The sequence below is a fragment of the Neovison vison genome, chromosome 7, assembly GCF_020171115.1.
Source record: "Neovison vison isolate M4711 chromosome 7, ASM_NN_V1, whole genome shotgun sequence".
Lineage (NCBI taxonomy): Eukaryota > Metazoa > Chordata > Mammalia > Carnivora > Mustelidae > Neogale > Neogale vison.
Window position 1 is genome coordinate 109,287,309 of NC_058097.1, and position 24,581 is coordinate 109,311,889.

Sequence of the window (24,581 nt, forward strand, 5' to 3'; positions counted from 1 at the left end):
TCAGAGTGGTCGAGGTAAGGAAGAAGGGAGAGGGGCCTCCATGGTACCCAGAAAGGAGCTCTGGCTGCCTAGCTATCTTAGTCCCAGGCCCACAGCTGAAGGCAGTGGTGGGCACACCCCAGGGGGACCTTAGCCACACAGGTAGGTCCTATCCCCAGGTCACCTAGCATTTTGTCCTCTGGATGTGGGGACAGGACTGAGGGTTGAGGTTTGGGCAGAAGGAGCCTAACGAGCAAAGTTCTTCCTGAGCCTAGCTCAACTAGTAACTAGAGAGTGAGATGTGCCCTGTACTCCTGGGACCCTGGGGGAAGGGGCGGAATCTGGCTTCCCTGGCCTGGAGAGCCTGTGCCTGGGACTAATTGGCTGGCCCTCCTTCCGCTACCGGGGAAAGTCTTGGCTAATTTGCCGGAACGCTCTAGTTAAATGCCAATTAGGACGTTCTGTCCACTGCTCTTTTCCAATATATTAATAATGTAATTAAGCATTTATTGCCTGCGCAAATTAAAAATTAACTTAAACGGACAGCCTGGAAAACTGAGGAAGTGACCACTTAAACAACCAATTTGCATCTCATTCGAGAACCAGCATCTAAACAGTCTAGGGTGCTGGTCTGGCCTCCCAGCTAGGGGCCCAGCCAGCTGCCAACAGCTGCTGGCTCCTTCTCCACGCCTGATTCCCCGATTCTGCCTGCCCCCGCCTCCACGCTTCACTGGATCCTAGGTGTGGAGGACGGGCTTCAGCCCAGATGAGCCAGACGGAAGGCTTTCTAAGTGGCCACCTTGGCCTCCAGCATCCTTCCCCCCCCACCCCCCACCACCTTCCTCAGGGGCAAATGGTGTGGATTTCAGTGAAAGGAGATGCTACTGGTGATGATGGGGGGGGGGGGTGAAGCCCCTGTCACTCCCACCCAAGACCGATTTGTCCTGCATTCCAGCCCAGGAGATGGGAAGCAGATGGTGCTGGAGTGGGGATGGGAGGTGACCAAGGAAGGAGGAGCCCTTCCCTGCAACCAGTCCCCTGGAGAGATGAGTAGCTGGGTCTCTGGCAGAGGACAGGTCCTGGTGGTCTCCTCGAAACAGATGATGAAAGGATAAAGCTCCCCATCTCCCCCCTGTCCCCAGTCTGTCTGACATGACAGGTGTGCCAGTGCTGGTTTTCTCCTCCAAACAACAGCAGGAGGGGACTTGGCAGGAAGGAGCAGGACAGCAGGGAGTGGGCGAGAGGGGGAAGTGTGCTGCTGTGGGGCAGGGAGGCAGGGACTAGGGCCAGCCGGGGCGGGGTTGGGGGAGGGCTGCCTCAGCCAGCCCCCAGCCTCTCAGGCTGCGTGGCCTGAAGGCCTCCCCACCTGGGCCTGCCACTGCTGCCCACAGTCTTCCCGGGGGTGGGGGAGGCTTCGTGGCAGCTTGTGCGCTGGGACAAGGTCTCAGGCAGGCCCCTCACACCAGGGACGGGCTCCCGGAGGGCTCTGCGTCACTATCCCAGAACACGGGCCCCCTGGTGCGGGGTGGGGTCTCCTTTCCCTTCACTTCCCTGCCAGCCTGTCTCTAGCTTGACCCTGTCCCCACACCCATGGCTGGGGACCAGGGCACAGCCTCCGTTGGGAGGTGAGGAGTGACACAGGCAACCCGGGTTGTTTTAAACACTTTATTTATAAAAAAGTACATTTTTTTTCCTCAGTACATTTTTCAACCCATCTTTTTTTTTGTTTTTTTAATACAAGTAAAAGGGGGTGATGCAAACACCCATCCTGGGTCAGAACCAGGAGAATCTGCTGGGCCGTCCCCGGGACCAAAGACGACACGGTGACGAAGAAACCGAAGGCAAGGTAGCGGGTTGCACTCAGAGGTGAGGAGTGGCAGCTTCTCCTGGATTTTTGTTTCCATTTTATACAAAAAGAGGAAACCATTGTTTTCTGGCCTAGAATCCTGTTCCTCACAGCAGGGGTCAGAAGAGCAGCAGCACCGGTGGGACAGGGGCTCCTCTGGCCTTCCGGTGGGACAGCAGCAGTGAGAGGCCCCAGGACCCCAGGGCCTGCCCCCCTGGGGCGCCCGTGGCCAGAGCAGGGCTCTCTGTGGGTGCAGGGGCCTGGGAGGGTCCTGCCCAGTCCTTCATAGGAGCGGGCTCCTGGTGGCAGCTGGGCTTCCGAGGTCTGCCTGGGCCCCTGGAGGCCTGCGAGCACCCCCACCCCCGCCCCTTGGGTGAGCTGCTCACATCCACCAAACACAATTCCCGATTCCTCTGCTCGGAGGATGGCAGAAAAAAATTATTGCACCAGTGGCTTGGGCACGTAGGAGGAGGTTGGCAGAGGGGGCACAGGTCCAGGGAAACGAGGCTCCCATGAGTCTCTCTAATGGCCTGAGCACTGGGAATTCACCGCTCTCCTGTGGGGCTTTCAGCAGGACCAGCCCAGTCCTCGGCCACGGCCGCGCGTGCGCACCTGTGCATGCCCAGGGCACCTGTGCTTGGGTCTGTTGGGGGGGTGGGGGTGCCCCGCGCATGCGTGGACGGGGCTGGAGGTGGCTGTGCGCGCCTGCTCACGATCTGATCGCATGCTGCTGCTTTTCAGCTCCTTCTGATGAAAGGGGACTCAGATGCTTTTACACATCAGAACTATATCAAAATCTTAAATGGGTGGGGGTCAGGGGGTTGGGGGGCTAAGAACAGGGAGGGTGACAAGAGGCAGGGTGACAACTGGGGGACGCCTTGGCACAAGGAATACCAAGTTTATTTCATTTCCAGCAAAGGCAGAAGCTCAGCTCATGCTGGGGCATGAAGGAGAAGCAGAGCGTCCTCGTCTCTGTTGGGCCAGGCCTCCCTGCCGCCAGCGGGCTGTGTCAGGGAGCCCAGCAGCAGGTCTCACCTCCCTGCAGACTCCAGGTACAGAAAACCCCACCTCCCCAGGCCCGAGTGCCAACCCCCGCCTGCCTCGTGCCCGCCTTCTGCCCAGAGTAGCAGCTGCCTTGCTGGGAGTGCCGCTGGGCTCCCGGACAGGCAGCAGCCTCCCACACGGTCCATGCATGTGGCATGGGTCCCACAGTTTGTGCTTTGCTTGGGGGGAGGGTATGGAGGTGTCTGAAAGGGGACTCAGTGCTTTGGCTGGGCTCAGGGGCCCTCCTAAGTACATCATATAAGGAGGAACAGGGATTGGCAGTGCAGGATAAGGGAGACACAGGAGGAAGAGTTCTTTGTTTCATGGTTTCCAGAAGACAGAGAATGCTGCTATCAAGTAAGCCCCCTGGGCACAAGGAGACCAAACAGGGGCCTGAGTGCCGTGAGGTGGGATGTAATATGGAGAAAGCCCTCTGCCCTGGGGGGGTAGGGGGACACTAATACTGCCAGGAGAAGCAGCCCAGCTCCTCCATACCCCTCTGCCCTGTGGCTAGAAAGACCTCAGAACGTTCTCCTCCAGCTCTACCCCATCCAGTACCCCCAGTGCCAAGAGGGGAGAGCTGCCCCAGGGCTGGCATGGCTTCAGACTTCTGCTACGTGGCTACTGGGCAGCCAGGGCTGGGGTGAGGGCAGTGGGGGCCAGGTGAGGGTGGCCCTGCTGGTGGGCCCAGGGTTGCCAGGGCAGAGACAGGGCTGGGCAGGGATTCAATAGCAGCGCCAGGGAAGGGAGGAGGGGGTGCTGGGGCTCCCTTGGGAAGCCTATGGCAGGGTAGGTCAGTGCCCCTGGGGCACAGAGTGGTCTGCTGCCTGCCCCCCCAACACTTGCCATCCCACAGAGCCCTGGACAGCCTGGGTTGAGTTAACTGGAACCCTAATGGGCAGGCATGAGCCTGCCTCTCCCATCCCAGGGTCTTTCCTATCCAGAGTGCTGGGGGGACTAGGGTGGGCAGATGGAGGAACTGAGGCACTTTGAGCTGGGGGAATGGAGAGGGCTGGGAGGGACCTTTCCCCCACTGTACAGACAGGAAGCCCTCGTCTTGGGTGACTGATGGGGACCCAGAGCCCCATTCAAGGAGGGAACCTGTAACTCAAAGGGAAAGCTTCCCTAAGGATCCCCTACCCCTTTCCCGAATGGAGATCAGGTACAGCTGAGCTGGGAGGGGAGAGAGGAACGTGGTGAGGGGTGAGCAGGAGCTCCTGAATCTGGATTCCTTGTGACCCTGCTCCCCTTGCATTTCCGGCAAGCCCAGAACATCTGCATTGGACTTGGCAGGTGGGCTGCCCACTGTACTCTTCGTGCGTGTTTGCAGAGCTTCTACTGTCGACTCCCTTCCCCACTGACTGGTGGTACTCGGTCACTTCTGTCACCTGGACATGTTAGGGACCCCCAGCCCTGACTCTCCAGGGGAATCAACAGTTACCAGCACTTGACAGGTAAGGGAGAAATGGGAGAAACTCCCCTGCCGAAAGAAGGATTTTGGGGCCAGCCTGAGCTCCTAGGGTAGAGGCTCCAGGGAGCTCTGGTCTCAGCTGTCCCTGGACACTTCTGAAGGCTGTCCCCATCCTCCACTGGGAGGGGAAAAGGTGCAGAGAGGGGTGGGCCCCGGCGCTGTCCCGCCTGCGAGGGCATGTAGCCCCAGGGGAACGAAGGGCAGACATGAGCGGCGAGTGTGCATGTAGGGGTCTGTTATGCGTTGGTAGAGGCATATGGGAAGTGTGGGTCAGGGTCCACCTGGAGCCCCACTCTGTGGGGAGCAGATAGGGATCAAGAGGAGAGACGCACCAGAGCTGGGCCAACTTCATTCTCTGTCGGCCAATGAGGAAAAAAAATGTAAAACCAACCTCGCCAGGAAAATACACTGCCCAAGGCCCTGGGTGGGGACCTCAACTTGATTCACATAACGAACAAGACAACCCTGGGTGCTTTGGAGAAGCCTCTCCCTGCCTCTCTGGTGCAATGGCCGTCTAGACCAGGGGTCTAAGCTCCCGGCTGCTCGTGGCAGGGAGGACTGGGTTCCCTCTCCCTGGGAAAAGAGCAGCAGCAGCTGGGGGTAGGGCGGGGCTTTTCCCCTTTGAGCCCCCTCAGCCCTCCACCCCCAGTGGGAAGGACGCAAACAGATTCCAGTGTTGGGGGGTGGGGGGGGCTGGCTCCCCAAACCCTGGAGGGGTGCCCAGGTACACAAGACGAGAATAGGGCTCCCCACACAGAGGGCAGGCGGAGGGTCAGGGGAGAAAAGGTACAGCAACACCAAAGCCACAGTGAACACAACAGCATGGGGAGGGCCGGGGACGGGGAGGAAATCAAAACCAAGCCAGGTCGTGTGTGCCCTGGGCTCCCCGCTCCCCAGGAGTGTGGAGCTGGCTTTGGGCAGCTGGGTGAGTCTCTGTTGAGCTCCCGGAGGAGTGGGCACGGGGGTGGGCAGGGGGCGTGCGGGTGGGGGCTGGGGAGAAAGAGGTGCAGACAGAGGCTCTGGCGGTGGGGGCTACACGTACCACTCCTTCTTGGAAATGAAAGACCCGTCGTTCTGAGAAACCATGTTCTCGGCCAAGTCCAGCTGCTCGGGGTCATACTGGTAGCCCAGAGTCCGGTCCCCGTAGCCATCCTGACGGGCCTCCGCCTCATCCACGGTGAAGTAGGGCCGCTTGGCGTCCTCGTCGTATTTGGGGTGGGGACCGCCCACCTTGCGCTCGCCCCCTCCGCCGCCCTCCTCCTCCTCCTCTTCCTCGTAGCTGCTCCCACCCAGAGGGCCGGGCTTCTTCTCATCGTCCGAGTCATCCGGGTACTGCAGGTTTTGGGCCATGGGCGGGTGGTGCTGGGGGATGCCTGCCTTGCTGTAGCCGTTGCCATACACATGCTTCTTGGTGCTGTAGTCACCCTTGAAGGTGTGCCGGCGCCGGCGCAGGGCCACCACAATCCCGCCGACCACGATCACCACCAGCAAGATGCTCCCTGCCACGCCCCCAATGATGGCCGTGGGCACCGGCCCGGCGCGCCGCCCGTGTTCAGGAGGAGACGGGGTGTAGGGGAACTCTGGGTGAGGAAAAGACATGGAGGGGGACAGTGTCAGTGTCTGTTCCTGGGGGGAGTCGGCAGGGGTGGCAGGAGGCAGGGGATGGAAAGGCCAGGAAGCAGGGGGTGGAGGGGTTGAAGCTTAGAAAGGTTGAATGACCTGCCCGAGGCCACCAGCCAATGATGCAACACCAGTTCGTTCTTTTGCACAGAGAGCCTGCGCCGGACACCTGCAGGTCACTGGGTGCCCATGTCTGATTTCACTGTGCTCCCTAGGGCACACGGAAGAGGACAGGGTCCCAGGCTGGCCCCAGGGATGCCCTGTGAGTGCCAGAAACCAGGGCTGTGGTTCTTGGCAGCGGTCTGGCCCTGCAGAGCAAGGTGGGTGCTGAGAGCACTGCCAGCCTGGGCCGGGGGGCAGAAGACGCTCAGCGTGGCGTGCACGAGTGAGGCGCGAGCGCACATGCACACACACGGCGACGACACGTACACACGGGGGAGTGTGCCAGGGCACACCCTGGCCATCATGGCAGAGTGCGCGTGCAGAAACGTGCACCCCAATGACAGGGTGGAAAGGAAGAGGCAGGAGAGGTAGAGGGAAGAGAAAGGAAGCAGGAGGTGGGAGGGAAGGCTGATTGGGGGAGCGCCTGTGCTGTCCCTTCCCTCCCCTTACAGGGCCTTCCTTGCCAGAGGCCGATGGGGGTCGGAGGGGAGGCAGAGGGAGGCGGTTCCCAGCACCACCACAGGGTGGCACCGGAGACCACGGCTGACCTGGGTCAGGAGCGCTGTGGGCAGGTTCTGGGGGAGCCTGGGAGGGCTGCCAGGCTGTTCTAAGCCCTCCTCACTCAGGCCCAGGCAAAGGTGTATGGTTAGGGCATCTGTTCTGGTCTCCGGGAATCGGTTCCTGCCAGCTCACTCCCTTAGTGGGCATCACCCGCTCTAAGGGAACCTGCTCTTCCTAAGAGCCCGTTCCGTCCTTCCAGAGGGGAAGCTAGCCCCTGTGTGGGAGTGGGTGGGGTGCTGCCTGCAGCAGGCAGAAGCAGGCCCGAGACTAGAAGAGGAAAGGAATTCTGGGAGTCCAGGCTGGAAGGCCTAATGAAAACAGAGGCCAAAAGAAGGGGAGGCCATTTATCTGCAGTCACGTGGCTAAGCAGGGACCACCCAGATGCTCCTGTTCTGGCCTCTCCACCAGGAAGGAGTTGGCAGAGAGAGGCACAGCCACTTGTCACCACTGTGTCCTCCACGCAGGTCACCAAGTGGCTGCCCAATAAATATTTACTGAGTATTTGTCCTCACTGCCCACTTCCAGAACTGTTTCCCTGGAACTTCAAGCTTCTCCTGCTTCACTAGGTCCCATCTGTTTACTCTCTTTAAAAGGGCTGCACACTTGCTCCCCCCACAAAGTGGGAGTTGCCTCCACAAGGCGTGCCCGAAAGGCAGCTATCAGGAGCCTCGCCTCTGCTTTCACCCTGCCTGCTAACTCTTCAGTTCTCACCTCTAACCTACCTCATCACTTCACCCATCCACGCCCCCATCTACTGATCTATCTACCCACTGGTCCATCCACTAATCCAACCATCCATCCACCCACTCAACGATCCATCCACTCATCTATCTATCCATCCACCCAACCATACATCCATCTATCTACCCACTCATCTATCCATCAATCCATCCACTCACTCAAACATCCATCCATCTACCCATCCACCCCACTCATCTATCCATCCACCCATCCACTCCCCATCTACTGATCTATCTACCCACTGGTCCATCCACTAATCCAACCATCCACCCACCCACTCATCCATCCATTCACCTATCCACCCCCTTAAACATCCATCCATCCATCCACCCCCCCACCCACCCACCCACCAAGCCACCAAGTCATCCCTCTACCTATCTACCCCTCTATCCATCCATCTACCTATCCAGCCATCTGCCCAATCAACAAACATCTATGGAGCATCTGTTTTGCTGGTCACGGAATACAAGAAACAGCCTCCCAAATGACACCCTTAGAGACAAAGCAGCATGCAGACAGGGCACTGGCAGACAGGGGCCTCAGGAGTACACTGTGGTCTGGAGCTAGCAAAGGCTTCTTGGAAAAGACTTATGCCAAGCCTTGAGGATGGCAAGGACTTGGAGAGGCCAAGAGAATAAGAAAGGCATTCACATGGAGGGACCTACCTTTCCTTTCAAATTTTTCCATCTAACCCTGTTGACTCTTCCTATTCAATGTTTTATCACTTCATGCCAGGTTTTACTGTAGGAGATTCCTGAATCTCCCACCTCCATTTGGTCTCTGTCCTTTGAGTCGCTCTGTCCACAGTCATCAGGTTAATTTCCAGTGTGTAGACACTACCACTCCCTTCCTCAAAGAGTAGCAATGACGTCCCCACTGCCCGCGGACTTGATCTTGGCTATGGCTAACTCTCCAGCCTTGCCATCCAAGTTGATTCTTTACTGCAAGCCTCTGCTCGTGCTGTTGGCCCTTCCAGGAATGCCCTTCCTCATTCCCTTCCTCATTCCCTCGTGCCCATTTCCATTCTTTCAGTTTTTGAATGGCTAAAGGTTGTTTTTTTTTTTTTTTTTGCAGGAATGAGGAAAGAGGAGAGGGGTTGGGAAGTGGCATCCCCATGATAATTTGGGACTGTTTCTATTCATGTATGTTATAGCTGTGTGCAGTCTAAGTTCCACTATATTTTTATGCTTTCTGCGACAGCAGAGATCCAACGAAAAAATAAAGCTCTCTGACGTTTTACTTGACTAGACTGAATTTTTTGGGCCCCGCTAATCAGGGTATGGTAGAGTTTGCTGTATTAACCTATTTCGTGAGAACAGCTTGTGTCCCCAGTTAGTCTGTAAATTCGAATTCAGAGTAAATCTAGAACCTGAGTACTTTCCACCATCGCTCCGTCCCTAATCCAAGCCACCATCACCTATCACTTGCATTAATTTTTTAAATATTTATTTGAGAGAAGAAGAGAGCGAGAGCTTGCGAGAACGAGCGGCAGGAGAGGGAGCAGCAGATTCCCTGTGGAGCAGAGAGCCTGACACAGAACTTGATCCCAGGACCCTGGGGTCATGACCGGAGCTGAAGGCACACACTTCACGGACTGAGCCCCCCAGGTGCCCGTCACGTGCATTATTGCAACAGCTGTCCAACTGGCTTCCCTGATTCTTCCTTTCCCCTCTGGAGACCCTTTTGAACACAGCAGCCACAGAGATCCTGTCAAATCTGAAGAGTTTAAAATGTCCGACATGACCTGGGCCTCTCTGCTCCCACCTCTGATTTCATCTCTTGCTTTCTTCCTGGCTCACTCTGCTCAAGGCTTACCCAGGGCCTTGGCACCAGCTGCCCTGTACTCCGGCAGACTCTTCTCTAGATGTCCCATGGTCACCCCCTCACCTCCTTCAAGGCCTGGCTCACACTTCTCATTGGGATCCCGTTCTCGCCGAGGCCTGCTCTGACTGCCCTGTTTCCAACCGCAGCTCATGAACCCTGCCCCAGCCCTTTTGTCGCCTTCATCCTCCTCCTCTTTTCTCCATGTCACTTTCAACAGTACCACGTGATTTTTCGAATGTGGTTCCTCTGTCGTTTGCGGTCTGTCCTTCTGTACTAACTCCAGAGGGACAGGGACTTGGCCTCATTGAGGTACTCCCAAGAACCCGCCTGCCTGGCAGGTGGCCAGAGATCAAGAGTATTTGTTGAATGGATCATTAAGGCAAGGCTTGTCTTAGAGGTGAGCCTCTGGGTGTCTTTCCCTTCTAGATCCTTTTGTTTCACTTTTTTTCCCCTCCCCCTCAGCCCTAAGGAGGTTTACTCTTCCCTGAGGATCTTTTGGGAACAGGGGGAACCCTGGTCATTTTGGTTGCTTTGCGTCCAGGCCAGTCTAGGTTAGAAGAAGGGCTTAGGTGACCTCCCTGCGCTGCAGACGGACTTCAGATGCCAGGTGAGGGCACAGAGGGAAGCGCTCTGGCCTCAGGAGATGGGGCTGGAAGGCCGGAAGAACTACAGTTCCCAGGGTGCACAGCTGTGGCCGTAGGGAGGGTGGGAAGGCCTGAGGTCAGGCTCTGGGAAGCCCTGTCCTCCCAAAGTAGCCGCGGCAGCTGTGCAGCGCGTCATCGGGCAGGGCCTTGTCATGCCGGAGCTGGACCTCAGCCCTCCCAGGGGCCTGGATGCAGCCACCTGCGCACTGCTGCCATCCACCAGCCAGGCCTCCCGTGTGCACACTCAGCATACAGACAGGCGCCTGCCGGCTTGCCAGGGCACGTTTGCACACTCAGAGGCACACACCCACACTTACGCCCTGGCACGTGCCGTTGCAGGCTCATACCAAGCTCACACATCCCCTCCGTTCCAGATGGACCCCGAAGCCCCACCAACATGTGATGGTGAGAACTCCCAGTCCAAGAGGAAGACCCGTTTCCTTCACCCTGCAGTGGTCACCCCCAGTGGATGAGCTTGGGACGTCAGCAGAAGTGGGAACTGGGGCAGACACTCTCCCTGATCTGCCCCTGGAGTGGCCTGGAGACTCTCCTCCAGACAGCACCAGTCTAGGGCTAGACGCTGCCCCATCTAGCCTCTTTATAGTCTGGCCAAGGCCATACCCTGAGCACCTCTCCCCCACACTCCGCGTTACCCCCAGAGGGAGAAGGGAGCTCGCTGGTTTGTTTTGGGACTACAGGGCTAGCCCTAGGAAACTGCTCCTCAGCACTCAGATCCTGGAAATGGGCTCGTCTGAGGGCCCCAGGCGCTGTGGACACGTACACACAAATTCTGGTGCGTCTGTCCCCACCGGCCCCGTGGCCGCAGCGCAGGCCTGCTGCTCTCATTAGGGACACGCTCACTGTACACCCCTAACCAGTCCCCTGGTGCCATCCACGCAGCCTCTCAAATGCTTGGTCTAAGCCCTCTGCCTCCCCACGCTGCTTCTCTGCTGAGAACCCTCCAGAGAATCCCATTTGACAACACAGAGAAAGGCCCACTCCTTCCATTCCTGCCCACTCAGCTCCCACAAGCTTCCCCTGCCTGTGAACCCCCATCCTCCATCACTGCCCACTCACTCATCCCTATAGAAACAACTCAAATGCCACCTTCCCCAGGACCCAGGACCCTGAGAAGCCTGTGCTAAAGTGTGTCCGTGTGGGGGCAGTGCACTGCACATGCGTGCCCTGCACACGCTCGGGTCTTTGGCGCACACCCTGCTGCCCGCCGTCTCCCCCCCACCCCAGCTGCTCTTCATTTTCCTCTCCAGATGCGCCCAGGGCAAAGCTATTAACCGAACGGATGGCCAGGATGAAAAATTAAATTTCCACTTATCCGTCTCGCTCATGCATTCCCTCCTGACTAGTGGGGCTTGGAGCCCAGGGCATTGCTGTGCCCTTCGGATGGGGCCCCCAGAGAATGTGACAGACACTAGGTGATGCGGGATGAGGTCTGGTGGTAGTGGCGGCTGCTCGGAAATTGTCCGTGAGCCCAAGAACACGCAGCTCTGAAAAGCTCCGGCTTCCTGGCTGAGCCTCCAGAGGGGATGCGAGAGCTTCCCTCCTTCCCTCGAGATGGCCAGTGAAACCGCTCCTGGGACCACCAGTGAGTGATTCAGTGAGCGTCATCCTTCCTCGGCTTCTGCCTGACTGGGCTGTCAGTAGAGTGTCCCTATGCAAGGCCCTTCTCACCACTCCTGCATGTGACTTTGGTTACCCCCCACCCCCTGGTCCCGCTCAGTACCTCTGGGGAGCACAGGAGGAGAGGCTATGTGCCTCCTCCAGTTGGAGCCCTCAGCAGCTTGGTCCCCCTGCCCACAGGGCCAGTGAGGCCCGACCACAGATCCCATGCGGGGCACCCCTGCAGCCATCAGCGCAAGGAGATGGCCCACCTCCACAGCTGGCTTCTTTCCTCTCTGTTTTGTAGTCTGGGCCTGACAAGTGCCCCTTCCCTTCCTCCCTGCTCCTGGACCTGGTGTGACTTTGACGAGCAACCCTGCACTCCCGGGCATCCCACATCTCCTGAGCTTTGGGAGAAGGGAGGCTCTATCTTTGCTGGCCCAGCCCTGCCTCTGGGGTGGGTAGCACTCCTTGGCCCCAAAAGCCTAGAAGGGTCTCTGGCTGGTCCACTCATGCCAGGGGCAGGATCACAGGGAAGGTGGGGGGGGTGGGGGTCACTGCTCTCAGGTTTCTCAGTTTTCTCCCCTGATTTTCTGGTTCGCAGCTTCCCCAAGGAGCCTGAGTGGTGGAGGCCAACACAGTGGTCCCCAGGCTGGGGGTGGGGTGGACCACGGTGCTGGTGGCCCCCCAGTGGGGAAGGTACTGCCACCCAGGGAGGGCTTGGCGTGTGCAAGCTAGCGGAGCAGGCATCTGGCCTGAGCGAAGTGTGATGATCTCTGTATGACAGACTGACAGGCACAGCCACAGGCACACACAACCCAGGCCCGTCCGCGTGACCCTCCTAGGATAGGACTCGCAGCGGCATGGTCACGCTCCCTTACCAATACTCCTCACTCCTCATCCTTGTCTGCCCCGTGGCCCCCACGGCCAGAGCTCGGGCCCCTGCGAGGCTCCTACTGAGCTCGGCCCACATTTTCTCCAGGAGCGGAGAAGCGTGTGAATCTGCCCTGACCTCCAGCCCAGACCCGAGCCTGGAGGACAGGCTGCCTTAGCTTTCCCCGGGTTCCTCCTCGGATGCTTCTACTACCTCAGCCAGTCAGAGAGCAGAGGGCAGGGGGTTGAAGAGAGCAGCGAAGGACCAGGGACGCCACCTTCCCGGGTGAGGGGGAGACGGAGTGGTCCCAATGGCAGGTCGCAGGCCCCACACACCGTCCGGCTGCTCCCTGGGCAGCTGTGCCTGGACATACCCACAAAGGAGGTCTCCTCCTCTCTGAGACCCAGGCCCAGAGCTGAGGCCTCTCCAGTCCGTGCCTGAGTCCTGTGCCTGCCCTCCGGTGAGACGGTCCAACCACCCACAGGCTCCACAGCTCCCTGACGTCACTTCCTACGCACAACACGCACCCTCTGACGTCACTTCCTGCGCATTAACACGCTCCCCTCTGACGTCACTTCCTGTCCATCTCGGCTGTGGCAGCAGCATGACACCACCTCCCTAGCCAGGCGCTTCTTTCTGTCACCTCCCCATCCTGCGCCCAGCTCAGCTACAATGTTAAAGACACTCCCCGTTTCGGCTGTGAACTTGGGATGGCAGCTGTACCCCTCTATTGGCTTGTTTTGATCCTTCCATTAATCATGATAATGACAGAGATCGAGATCCTAATCACAGAGCATGGGCCATTTGTTGACAGACTGGTCTGCGCTAGGTACTCGGCCCACATTTTGTACATTCTGACAACAAGGCTTCCAGGCACCTCGAGGACCTGTCCACGTCCCAGCTGTCTGACGCGGGTGCCTGTGCTGCTTTCACAGCCCATGGCAGGCCTCCCCCAGAACATCCTAGCTCCTGTGCTCCCTCCCTCAGCCGGAGAGGTCAGGTGGCTGAATTTCCTATTCTGCACCGACACTCAGCAAGATGCAGGGAAAACAGCAATTCAGTCGGGGGGCATAGGACCACCATGGCTCTGGGCTATCTCCTTGTTTTCCCTCCAGTGTCCCTGCTTGAGGTAAGCCTCGCCCAGCCGCCCACGTGGGTTTCCTGAACTGCAGGAACAGAGGCGCTCTGGCTGCCGGCATCACAGGACACGGGCAGCTCTAACACCGCCCCCGGCCTGCCCCCCCATCCCCCCCAGCATTGTTGCAGATGGCGCTTACTGCCTCCCTCCCACCCCTCTCTGATCGGGGGTCACCCTGTCTCACACAGAGCCTTATAACAGAGGAAACAGAAAAGCAAAGCAAGGCCAATGGCCAGAGCTCAAGGGGGAATTGGAGGAGGAAGAGGAGACGTGATCTTCCTGCCATGACACAAGCCAAAGGTGGGGGACATCGGTTGTGGAGGAAGCAGTGAGTGGGCAGAGAGAGGCCAGGCAGGGGGCAGCTTCCTACCTGTGATGTTGACCTCCACCTGGCCCGAGCGTGTGCCGATGGGGTTGGTGGCCTCACACACGTAGGTCCCTGCCAGGCTGTAGTTGATGGGCCCCCTGAAGAAGAGGGTTCTGTTCTGGGCCTCCACGCCCTTGGGGAGAGAGCCATTCAGCCTGTGGGGATAGGGAGACAGGGCAGAGGGTTACGACTCTCTCCGCCAGAGGCTACCCCAGTGTCACCCAACTGCTCCAAGACTCCCAGACCTTTTGCTGAATGAGTACGGGCAGGGTCTGGCTTGGAAGGAAGAAAAACAGCCCCAACTGTCTCCTGCGTTTCACACTCAATGGTCCCAGCACTGAAATGCAGACAGGACCGGAAGGTACTTGTCCCACTGAACTGATGAGAAACTCTAAGTTCACAGTCAAGGAACACAGCTCCTTGTGACAGAACTGGAGCCCGGGTCTTTGACTCCTGGCACAGTGCTCTTCCAATTAGACCTGGTTTCTTGGGTTGTGGTTTAACAAGCTGCTCGTGTAACCCCCCCATGGAGGAATCGAGTCCCATTTCACTATCTCATTGTTCCGCTAGACGTATTACAGGCCTTTCTCCTGGGGAAACACAGGGAACTGCCTTCTGATCCATGAAGCTATGGTTCTGTTGGACCTAGCAGCTCCCAGGCACACAGAGCTGACACTGGCAAGCTGGCCCTGGCGACCTGCACCTTCAGAAGCGCTTCTGGTTCCAGAAGTGGATGGAGGGTGAGAGTGAGCTAGGGCAAGCCAGTGCCCTCTGCCTCCCGGAGAAAGAGTACAGACACAATGTGGCAGCCATCTCCTGGCCATCACGTCAGCCTGCTTCTTGACTTCCCCACACCCGTCTTTCTACGTGTTCCATCCAGCTCTTCTCTGGAAAGCACCTTGGCTCAGGCCATCAGAGCCAATTGCAGAAGCGGACCAGACCCTCTGAGAGCCAGGTTCAAACACTGGGAAGCCAGGAACCAGAGGAAGGGATAAGGGACAAGCACGCCATGAACACAGGCATGCTGGGCTGACGGCTGCCCTCTCCTTGAGAATCTGGGGGTGCTGGAGAGAAGGAATGGGAACAAAGAAAGATCTGGGATGCTCCAGAAAGCCAGCTTCCCTGGGGACACCTCGATAAAAATAAATACCGGGGGCTCGGGTGGGAGTGACTCAGACTGAGATCACCAAAGGAAAATGACAAAATTCTTTATTAGGGAGAGGAAAGCAGGCAGATCATGAGGGAATCCCCCTCCAGCAGAATGGTTTGTCCCGCTGACCCTGCTGCTGTCAGATGGGGGCGTGTATGTACATGGGGTCTCTCGCGGCCCCTCCCCTTCCCGCTGAGAAACCTGAATGAAGACCCTGATTTCCTCCCCACTTAATGCTCCTGGAGGTAGGGTGGGGGATCTCCCTGTGACTGGCTAGGGACTCTGCCGGGAGCCCGGCCCGCCCTAGAGCACTTACGTGGTCCAGTGGTACTCGGTGGCAGGGGGGTTGGCGTCAGCTTTGCACGTGAGCTTCACGTCTGTTCGCTGCAGGTACCAGTTCCCATCAAAGCCCTCAATGGTCACCTCGGGCTCATCTGTGGGGCAAGGGATGATGTTTGAGAAGGGGGAGGTCAGGAGAGCAGGGCTCGGTATGAGGGAACCTCGGACAGGGAAAGGAGGGTGGATAGCAGTGACATGGATGGAACCAGCTTGGAGAGGGAGAGAGAAGGGGAGAGGGTGGTGATCACAGACCTTCAGAGCAGAAGCAGCAAGGGGACTGAGGAAAGGATGAGGACAGATGAGCCAAGGGAGGAGATGGGGGAAGAGTGGAGGGAGGCCAAAGCACACCCAGGAAGAGAGAGGGAGGGGAAGGCTTGAGAGGCCAGAGAAAGAAGGGGCGGGGAGGGGAGAGCAGTAGGAGATGGAAGCAGAGGAGGAGGGAGGGCTGGCACGGGGGGAGGTGGGTGGGCAGGGGACGGCAGTGCCCACCCCGGGGAACCGGCCCGCCCTGCGCCCTGCTCACACTGCACATTGAGGGTGAGGCTCTCTCGGAAGCGGTCCATGTGGTAGTTGACGATGCAGGCCAGGGACTGCTGGTGGGCTTCCCGGCTGGGCACCAGGCGGTAGCGGCTGATGACGGTTACCGTGCCGTTGGGGTTCCGGATCTCCTGGTACTCTGCTTCGCCCTTCAGACGTGTTTCCCAGGATACCACGCTGGGAGGCTTCCCATTGGCCGAGGTGCAGGTGGCCACCAGGACCTTGTCATCCTGCCCCTTCTTGGCTCGAAGCACTGCCTGGGTACCCTCCACCCAGTTGGTGGGTTTGGCTGCAGGGAAGCGGAGAGCACCATGGGACCAGCTCCACTGCCTCGCCCAAGGTGTATAGGCCCCGGACGCCCCCCTGGCCATCCTTGCCTCTTGGCACTTCTCCGGGGACAGCTTCACACCTAACCCACGTCCTTCCTGCTCTACGGCTGGGACCTGCTTCTGTCAAGCGGAGGCCTTCTCAGAGCCTCCGCCTGCTCCAGCCAAGGGCTCCTGCCCTCCCCGCAGGGTCTGCTTCCTGGCTACCCACAAAGCCCCCAGGTGGGGCTCCGACCTGAATCCCGATCTCTAGCTCTGACCATGGCAAAGGCCCTGACCCCAACCCCCAGTGAACTGTGGCCCCACTGGGCTGGCAGGGACCGGAAGTGCCACGCCTGGGGCTCGGGGCGCAGGCCAACCCAAGGCAAATGACGGGGTCACTGAGGCACATGGTGAGGATGGCCAGGCCCCGGGACCCCCGCACGAGCAGGGAGGGAGGGGTCGGGCCAGCTTACCCATCACAGTGAGGTTGAGCTGGCTCTCTCGATTGCCGGCGGGGAAGGTGGCGAACTCGCAGATGTAGACCCCCTCGTCGTCCAGCTCCAGGCGCGAGAGGCGGATGGTGCCATCGATGAAGGAGGGCTGTAGGAACTCTACGCGCTCGCGGTAGGGGTTCAGCACCGAGACGCCCATGGCCGGGTTGTAGATGGCCACATTCTGCTTGGAGCCGTTGGTGGCCTTCTGCCACGTGACCTGGGTGATCTTCACGTTGGACAGCTGGTTGGCGAAGCTGCAGTGCAGAACCACGTCGGTGCCGATGAAGCCGTACATGGAGTCGTTCACCTGGACCACCTGGGCCTGGGGGCCTGGTCAGAGGACACGCAGGGGTGGTCAGCGACAGGCACGGCCCCCTGCCCGCACTCCTGGGCCACTGCTCCCCTCTCTGCCAGAACTACTCTTCTGATGCTGATCACAGAAACACTGATTGCTGGTACTAAAAGCACTCTGGGAAATACTGAAAACTACTGTGGAAACCGCACTGCCCAGGATCCCGCCGCGCAAAAATATCACCAATAATCCTGGAGGAAATGTCCTCTTTTACTTTCTTCTCTCTACATTTTCCCTCTATTTCTGCGCACTACCTTCCCTCCCTCACACAGAGCCAGAATCATACACTGGACGCACTGTTCCAGAAGCTGCCCTTTCCCCTCATGACACATCGTGGCTGCCACCTCTCGGCGGTAAACACACACTGCCTCCCTGGTCTTGGATGAGGAGGGTCAGCGTGCTGTCTTCTTGGGAAAGGACAACCTCATCCCCTTTCCGGGCCTCAGTCCCCTTCTGGAAAATGGGGCATAAAGTCCAGTCCTCCACCCCACAGCGTTTGCTAGGACAATCAGTGGGACTGAGGAGAAAGTGTGTCAGGAGACAGGAAGCGCTGCCCACCCACATGGCTCACAGTGGCCGCCATGATGGCCATCCCCACAGGTCTTCTCCCCAGAGGCTGAGTGCCTATGGGCTGGGGCAGATGGCTCTGTCACTCTCGCCCAGCTAGGCCCCCAGGGGGAAGTGGATGCTTCACAAGGCGCGGCCTCCTCCAGCTCCTGCTCCTTCACAATCTCGTTCAAATGCCTTGGCTTTCAACATCCCCTCATCTATAATCTGCCTCTCTGTCCCCATCTCTCCACATGCGATGTCTTCCAACTGTGTCAGACGGGGCCCCTCCTCAAGGAACACCATGTTTGCATGTCCCCCCTCCCTCCTCCTGACACTCCCGGACTCTTGCTCATGCGGTTCCCTAGAAGGCCCCAGAAGGCTCCTCCCCTTCTCCACCAATGTATCTCCCACCTTGGGAAGCTTCACAGACCCTCCCCACCATTACAGATCTTTTCTGGCTTGGAATGTGGTCGTTCATGCCTCTGACTTCTCCCCCAGAGCGGGATCCAGGTCCTTCCCCCCGCCACATCCTCAGGGCCTGGTGTCTTGGCACATAGTAGGTGCTCAGTACACATTTATTGCCAGAAAATTGTAACGGAAACCCGCGAGAATGGAGACTTGCCAAGAGGAGGGAGTGATCGGTGGCATCAGATGGATGAATCAATCCCCCCCAGTCTCCTCCCCGCTGGCTTCATTCCCACTAGAAGGGCTTGTTCGAGCTTCGCCCGAACCCTGAACTCAGGGCAGCCATCCCCTCTGGCGGGTCTCTTCGGGGCTCATTCCTGAGCTTTGTTCCTGGCCGTGCCTCTGCACACTTTGTGTTGTCACATCCTTACTGACCACCATCAATAACAGCGATGCCAGGCCCTGGACTGACGCAGCAGCAGGGGGATGGCCTTGGTGGTCCCCCAAGGGAGACTGGGGTTCAAGACTGGAAACTTGGGGTTCCTATTTGCCCCTGCATGGTGGAGACACACAAGCAGGGCACACTTCTTAGAGGGCTTGGAAGACCACGACAGGTGAAAGCTGCTCCCCTTGGGAGGGTACAGGCTTGTCTCCTAGGTCCCTACAGCACCCTCTGTGTTTGGCATACAAATACGTGCTCAGAAATGCTTGCTGAATACATAAGTCTTTGGCCCCTTCCAGCCAGGCCCTTGCCTTGGCTCTGGAAGTTTCCCTGATGCTCCCCACTTCTCTATGCCTGTTCACATCCACATAGACCCTTCAAGGCCCACCTGGGGTACCACACCCCTCCCCCTCCCGCTGTCCGTTGGGCCCTTCTGTGGGGTTCTGACGTGTCCCCAGGCAGAGAGCACTGTGGGCTGGCTGGAATCCAGCGGAGGCAGCCTCCATCAGGAGTCAGGAGAGCTGGGCTCTGTCCGGCTCCATCTCGAGCTGGCCTTGGGACCTGGGCCAGTCACTTCCCCCTCCTGAGCCCTATTTTCCTCCTCTAGAGGGGAGCAGGCTGGACTCCTCCAGTCTCAGTGGTCCCTTCTGGCCCTGAGTCTGATTCTCCGAACTATGGCCCTGCCCCGCTGGGGCCCCACTCCAGATCGAGTCCCATGGTGAGGTCAGTGGGCCAGACAGCCCAGTGCTCCTGCTGACTGGTCAGCTGGCAAGCAGCTCTGCCCTACGCCCTCCCAGCAGGGTAAGTGGGTGCTCCCTCCCCCACGCCCCAGCCTTCACTCACCAACCTGCAGGAGGTTGCCCAGCAGGTGAGATAATGTGGGTATAATTGGGGAACTTTCACCACACAAAGCCAGAAAACAGGAAAAGCCAGTTGGGAGGGCTTGGGCCATAGGCTGGGGGTTGGGGTGGGGGTTGGGGTGCGGGCACCAGGAGCCATCTGGGGATTGGTGCCTGGGAACAGTGGGGCTTACAGCGGGACATAGCCCACCAAGCCTGGCTCGGCCCTGGTTCCTGTCACTCCTCTGCAGGTGTGGGGCCAGGCAGAGTTCAGCACCCCCCACACACGCTGCCATTCACTTGCTATGTCTTGAGCAGTGACCTCACCCTTTAGAGCTGTGAATGCCAGGAGGGAAGATCGTGGACAGCGGCGGGGCGGGCACTAGAAGGGGCTCAGGCGCCCCATCGGCCCTGTCTTGTCCATCAGTGCCTAAGCAGACCGAGGCAGCCCTCCCCACCCTAATGCTTGTTTTGGGATGAAGTCTTCTCTCTCCTCTCCAGAGGCAGCCCCATGGGGGGCCAGTGAAGAGACTGCCTAGTACACCTGCTTACGGCCCGCAAAGCTGGTTCTCTTGGCCCTTGCCCTTTCTGCCCCAGTGCCAAGCGGGCAGGCCAGAGTGGGGGAGGGCCTCTAAGGAGCAGGTCGGCTCATTTTGATGTTGGCCTCTCTGCCTACAGTCCGCTGGGCACAAGGGAGCTCTTGGAATACAGGATTTGGGGTCACTCCCTGCTTCCAGAGGTCTGTAACTAGGAGAGGCTGGGGACACTGATGAGGTCTCAAAACGCTCCCTTCGCCCTTGCACCCCACTCCAGGCTTAGGGACCCAGAACCCCAGCTTCTGGCTTGGGGCTGCCAGTCCTGGTCTGAGGATGCAGAGCTGGGGAGACGTCCCACGTTCTTTGGACTCTGTAGACTGGGAAGCTTTCAGAGAGGGGGGGTCAGGTGCAGCAGCAAAGGGGGAGAGGGATCTCCACTGAAAGGGCAGAGAAAGACCTGGCTCAGGGCAGTAACCCAGGAACAGGGCCCTCCTCTGTGCAGGAAGAGGTGTCCGGAAGGCCCGGAACAGGGGCTGCAAACAGGAGGACAGGCCTGTCCAAGCTTCTCCACCAACCACTCTGGTCCCAACGACCTGGAAGCTGACGCTTGTGTCTCCCCGATGCCGCCTCAGCTCCTCCCACCCTCGAAAGGGTCGTCCCATCTCCTCCCTGCTACCGGCAGCAGGTGCGCTCGTGATGAGTCGGGCTTTACACGATCCCCCTGTCACATCCGAGCTATGAAACCTTGGGCAAATGACCTCTCTGTGCCTCAGTTTGTGCTGAGGTTGCAATCTGTAAAATGGGCCCAACAGTGGTACCTACGTATCCTGCAGTTATTCTCAGGATTAAGTGAGGACACGTGAAACGAGAGCTTGGCACACGCCGCACAGAATTACACGCATGGCCGATGTTAGGAGCCATCGTCGTCATCACCACCGTCATCAGCTTCCGTATCCCTTTCGCTTTCCTGGCACGTGCGTCTAGTGCATTTCCCCGCGTGCGTCCCCCTGGCCCCCGGCAGCCTGTGAATCCCTAAGTAAGAGAGAAGACACTCGGGCTGGCGGAGTCACTGATACAGGAACCAGGGCCGCTAGATGGTAGCATCCTGGAGGCTCAACGGACCACGAAATGCATCATTTTACAGAGGAGGAGTCCCGGGGTTGGTGGGGGGGCGCTGGTTCACTTGCTTGGGGACGCAGGAGAGCAGTGTCCAGCCTGGTGTTCCTCCCACCTTGCCTTTCTGTAAGGGACTCCCCCGTTCTCAGTCTACCTCCCCAGGGCGTCATTCTGGGTGGTGTCCCTCCCAGAAGCCTCTCTCGCTCCTTATGGTAAATGGCGGGAATACCTGTGACAAAATGCAGCCCCAGTGCCCGCAGGCCACCCTGCGCTGGGCTTCGTCGGGGGCAGGTGGGTAAGAGGCTGGGGGCTGGGGTGCAGCCCAGAGGCAGCAGGGGAGAGGCATCTACAGGGCGTAGAGAGCAGGAAGGAGCCAGAGAGGGGGGAGTGAAGGGTAGAGGGATCCCAGGGAGCCTCTGCCCTCCGCAGAAAGGTTCTTGTCTCCCAGGGATATCAAGCAATGTGTTTTTCTTTTCCTGACCCCAAGCACCGCCTACAGTCTCCCTGACCACCCTACAGGCCCCACGATCTGGGGCCCATGCACCAGTGCCTCAGTTTCCCCCATTAGAATTCAGGCTGGACAGCTGGGACTGCCTCCGTGGCTTCCCAGAAGTGCTGAGCCAACAAGGCAGGTGTCGGGCCGGCCCCCCGAGACACGTCACGGACCTGTAAAAGCCCCGAGCTCAGCAACAAAACACAAAGGCTCCTCAGTTGTGGCCGACAAGCCTGCTCCCCAGGGCCCGCCCGCCTGCCCTGCCTGCTGTGGAGCTAATCCGAGGCTGAGGCCATGGGTTCCCACGCAGTGGGGTGTGGCCCAGGATGGGGGGGCACTCTGCTCTCTGTACCCACCTCGAGCGGTTTCTCTTCCCACCCTTTGAAATTTCAGACCCCTCTTTCCCTGGCCAGGCAGGCTGGGACTGGGCCCCTGTGGGCGGGTGGAGGGGGGCATAGGCTGGGGGGGGAGGTTTTCTGGGATTTCTGGCATAGACCACCTCTTCTTCTGTCCCCCACCCCTTTCCTGGTACCCTCAGTCAGGTGGACAGCAGGGGCCGACTTGGTCAGGGGAAACTGGGGCACACTGGGGGAGGTCCCCACCCAGAGCCTCTTATACCCAAATCCTTTGGGATCCATCTCTAGGGTCTTCCAAGGATCTCCTTCCCCACCACCACCCCAAAACTGGCAGAAAGGAAGAGGACATCCGGTTAGAAACCAGTTTAGTGGTAAGTGGGAATGACTCACCTAGGGTTGGGGGAGTGGGGGATAGGGCCTTCAGCCGAAACCCTGCTGACTCAGCACAGTGACCTAAAGGTTACAGGGCCTCTCCTCCCAGTGCAGCTACTTCCCCAATGTCAACTCCCAGGGCTGGCCAGGTCCTCACTTTCTGACACCAAGGCCGATCCACATGGGGGAGAAGCTGGCAAGGAAGAGGGTATGGTCAGGAGGGAAACCCCCTTCTGGGGTCCCCTCCTCTCGGAAGGTTTTACCAATCACTGTTGCCCAGACCCAATCGTTCCGCCAGCAAGAACCCACGTGAGCGGGGTTCTCACTGAGGTCCTTTGAACTTGTCCTGTCTCGCATCTACGCCCCAGGCAGGTTTCCCCATTATTTGGGAGCTCTCTAGAGCCCAGGCTGCAACTCTGCCCTCCAGACTCCCCTCCACACCCAGGATGGGGTCCAGGGTGACCCAACTCCGAGGGCTCAGAGAGGACCCAGATGCAGCAGCCGACCCAGTCCTGTCCCCATACCCCTACGTCACCCCTCACTAGCGTCCCTGCCTCCTGCACTGCAGGTGCTCTGCCCGGTCCGTGTGGGACCTGGGGGCCTCTCTCTGGGAGCAGTGCCTGCTGGGATGGCTCCAGGAGTCCTGGGGCCTTGAGTGCCTGCCTCACCCACCTTGCCAGCAGAGGTGATAACATCCCATGATCCCACAGTCAGGGGCTAATTGCTACTGTCCAAACCCAGGCGCCTCTGCCCCTCATCTGGGGTCACAGAAACTGCCGATGTTTTCTTCTTGACTGATGCCCGCCCCCCAACTCCCGACACAGAGCTGGTTAATGATGGGCTACGGGGCTGGCGCCGGAGCCCTGGCGGGTGAGAGCCGTGTGTGGGAGACGAGGGGGCGCGGCAGCCTGGGAAAAGCCCTGAGAAGGAGCCCAGGATCTTTCAGACAGGCTGGGCCAGCCCCGCTCCCCGGCAGCCTGGAAGCCCCGGGATTGTGGTGGCGGCGGTGGGGGCTGCTCTGGCAAGTCCCATCTCTCTCCGAAACCTAGCAGGACAAGTTGGGGGACAGGGATGAATCAGGGAGCGGGGTTTTGCCTTCTCCAGCTGAGAAACAAGTGGCTGGGGACATCTGAACCTCTCCTACAAGTCTGCGGCCTGTGGGCTGCCCCATCCCCAAGGCCCAGGGCAGGGCCCGTCCTCAGCAGCCCCCAACTTCCCCTGGGCATCCCAGAAACAGACAGTCCCTCTCAGTGCTACCCCCTCTTCAGCTCTAGCCTTCGGACTGCCTTGTCGGCTCTCTCTGGAATGCTCACACCTTGCACCTGCCACATTTCCTCTGGCCAGGAGGAAGGAGGATGCACTGGAGATCAGGGGAGGAAGTCTCTGGGCCCCACTACTTGGTCACGTTTTTCTAAATGGCCTAAGGTAGGCAGTTCCCCTCCCCGGCCTCAGTGTCCTTTTCTGTGGAACCAGAGTGTGGATCCCATGGCCCTGGAAGATCATCTTGGACATCACCTGTCTGGTTCTCTCTCTGCCCTAACTCTGCACCTTCCCTGGATCACACTCTAGAACTTTTCTACCAACTGGCCGCTCCACCTGTGCATACTGCCCAGCTCCTCCAGGAAGACCTCCCAGATTAAGTGGAACGCCAGGAAAATCCGGGGTGCTCAGCCGCAGAGCCGGGGCGTGAAGCTCTTCCATATCCACGCAGTCAGACAGAGCGAGGGACACTAGTTCCTACATGCTTCTGAATTCATCTTTGTTCTCCGTCCCCAATGGCCCCCATCCAGACTCCCTCCCTCAAGCCCCCGCCAACCAGCACATCCCTTCTCCGCCCCCCCCCATCCCCCACCACCAGCAGAGTCTCACTTCTCTATTTTCTCAACACTCCCAGGCTGGGACTCTACTCTCCTCCCCCCACCCCCACCCCTTTAAGTAAACCCCAAACCCTTCCATTGGTACCTTCGCGCTCAGCATCTCATTTCTGCCACCGTGTCCCCTCGGCAGGCCGCAGTCATCACTTAACCCAGCCCCGCTATAGGTAACTCTGAGGCCCCATACCTGCCTCCGGGCTCTTCCTCAACCCACTCACCACGTTCTAAAACACAAATCATTGTCTACTTAAAATCCTTCCATGGGTTTCCTGCAGCCCTCAGGATCAACTGCAAAGCGCTTCTGGGCTCTGGACCTCATCTTGGGCGTTGGAACTTAGCTACCTCCTCTCCTGGGCCCCTCTCCTCTGCCCCATGGCACAATACAATCCTTTCCCTGGTGCGTTACTCCCTCTGCTAAAAACCCACACCCCGTTATCTGCCCCAGTCCCTTTCATCCTTTCTGAGTGCCCTTAGCCTTGATTTTGAGGAGGCGGCTTTCTGGGGACACTCCTCCCTCCCCCGAGTGAGGGA

At 58.9% G+C, this 24,581-nt stretch overlaps 1 protein-coding gene across 1 annotated transcript in view; it reads right to left on the reverse strand.

Moving 5' to 3' along the window:
* Positions 1-2,703: 2,703 nt before the first annotated feature.
* The window catches only part of NECTIN1 (nectin cell adhesion molecule 1), a 61,436-nt gene continuing 39,558 nt past the window's right edge, over positions 2,704-24,581 (reverse strand). The window contains exons 2-6 of the mRNA XM_044258045.1: positions 16,696-17,046; positions 15,901-16,203; positions 15,355-15,472; positions 13,892-14,043; positions 2,704-5,920 (exon numbers count right to left, since the gene is read on the reverse strand). Of these exons, the coding sequence (XP_044113980.1) occupies positions 5,373-5,920; positions 13,892-14,043; positions 15,355-15,472; positions 15,901-16,203; positions 16,696-17,046 (1,472 nt within the window). The 3' untranslated portion in view covers positions 2,704-5,372. The remainder of the gene's footprint in view (positions 5,921-13,891; positions 14,044-15,354; positions 15,473-15,900; positions 16,204-16,695; positions 17,047-24,581) is intronic.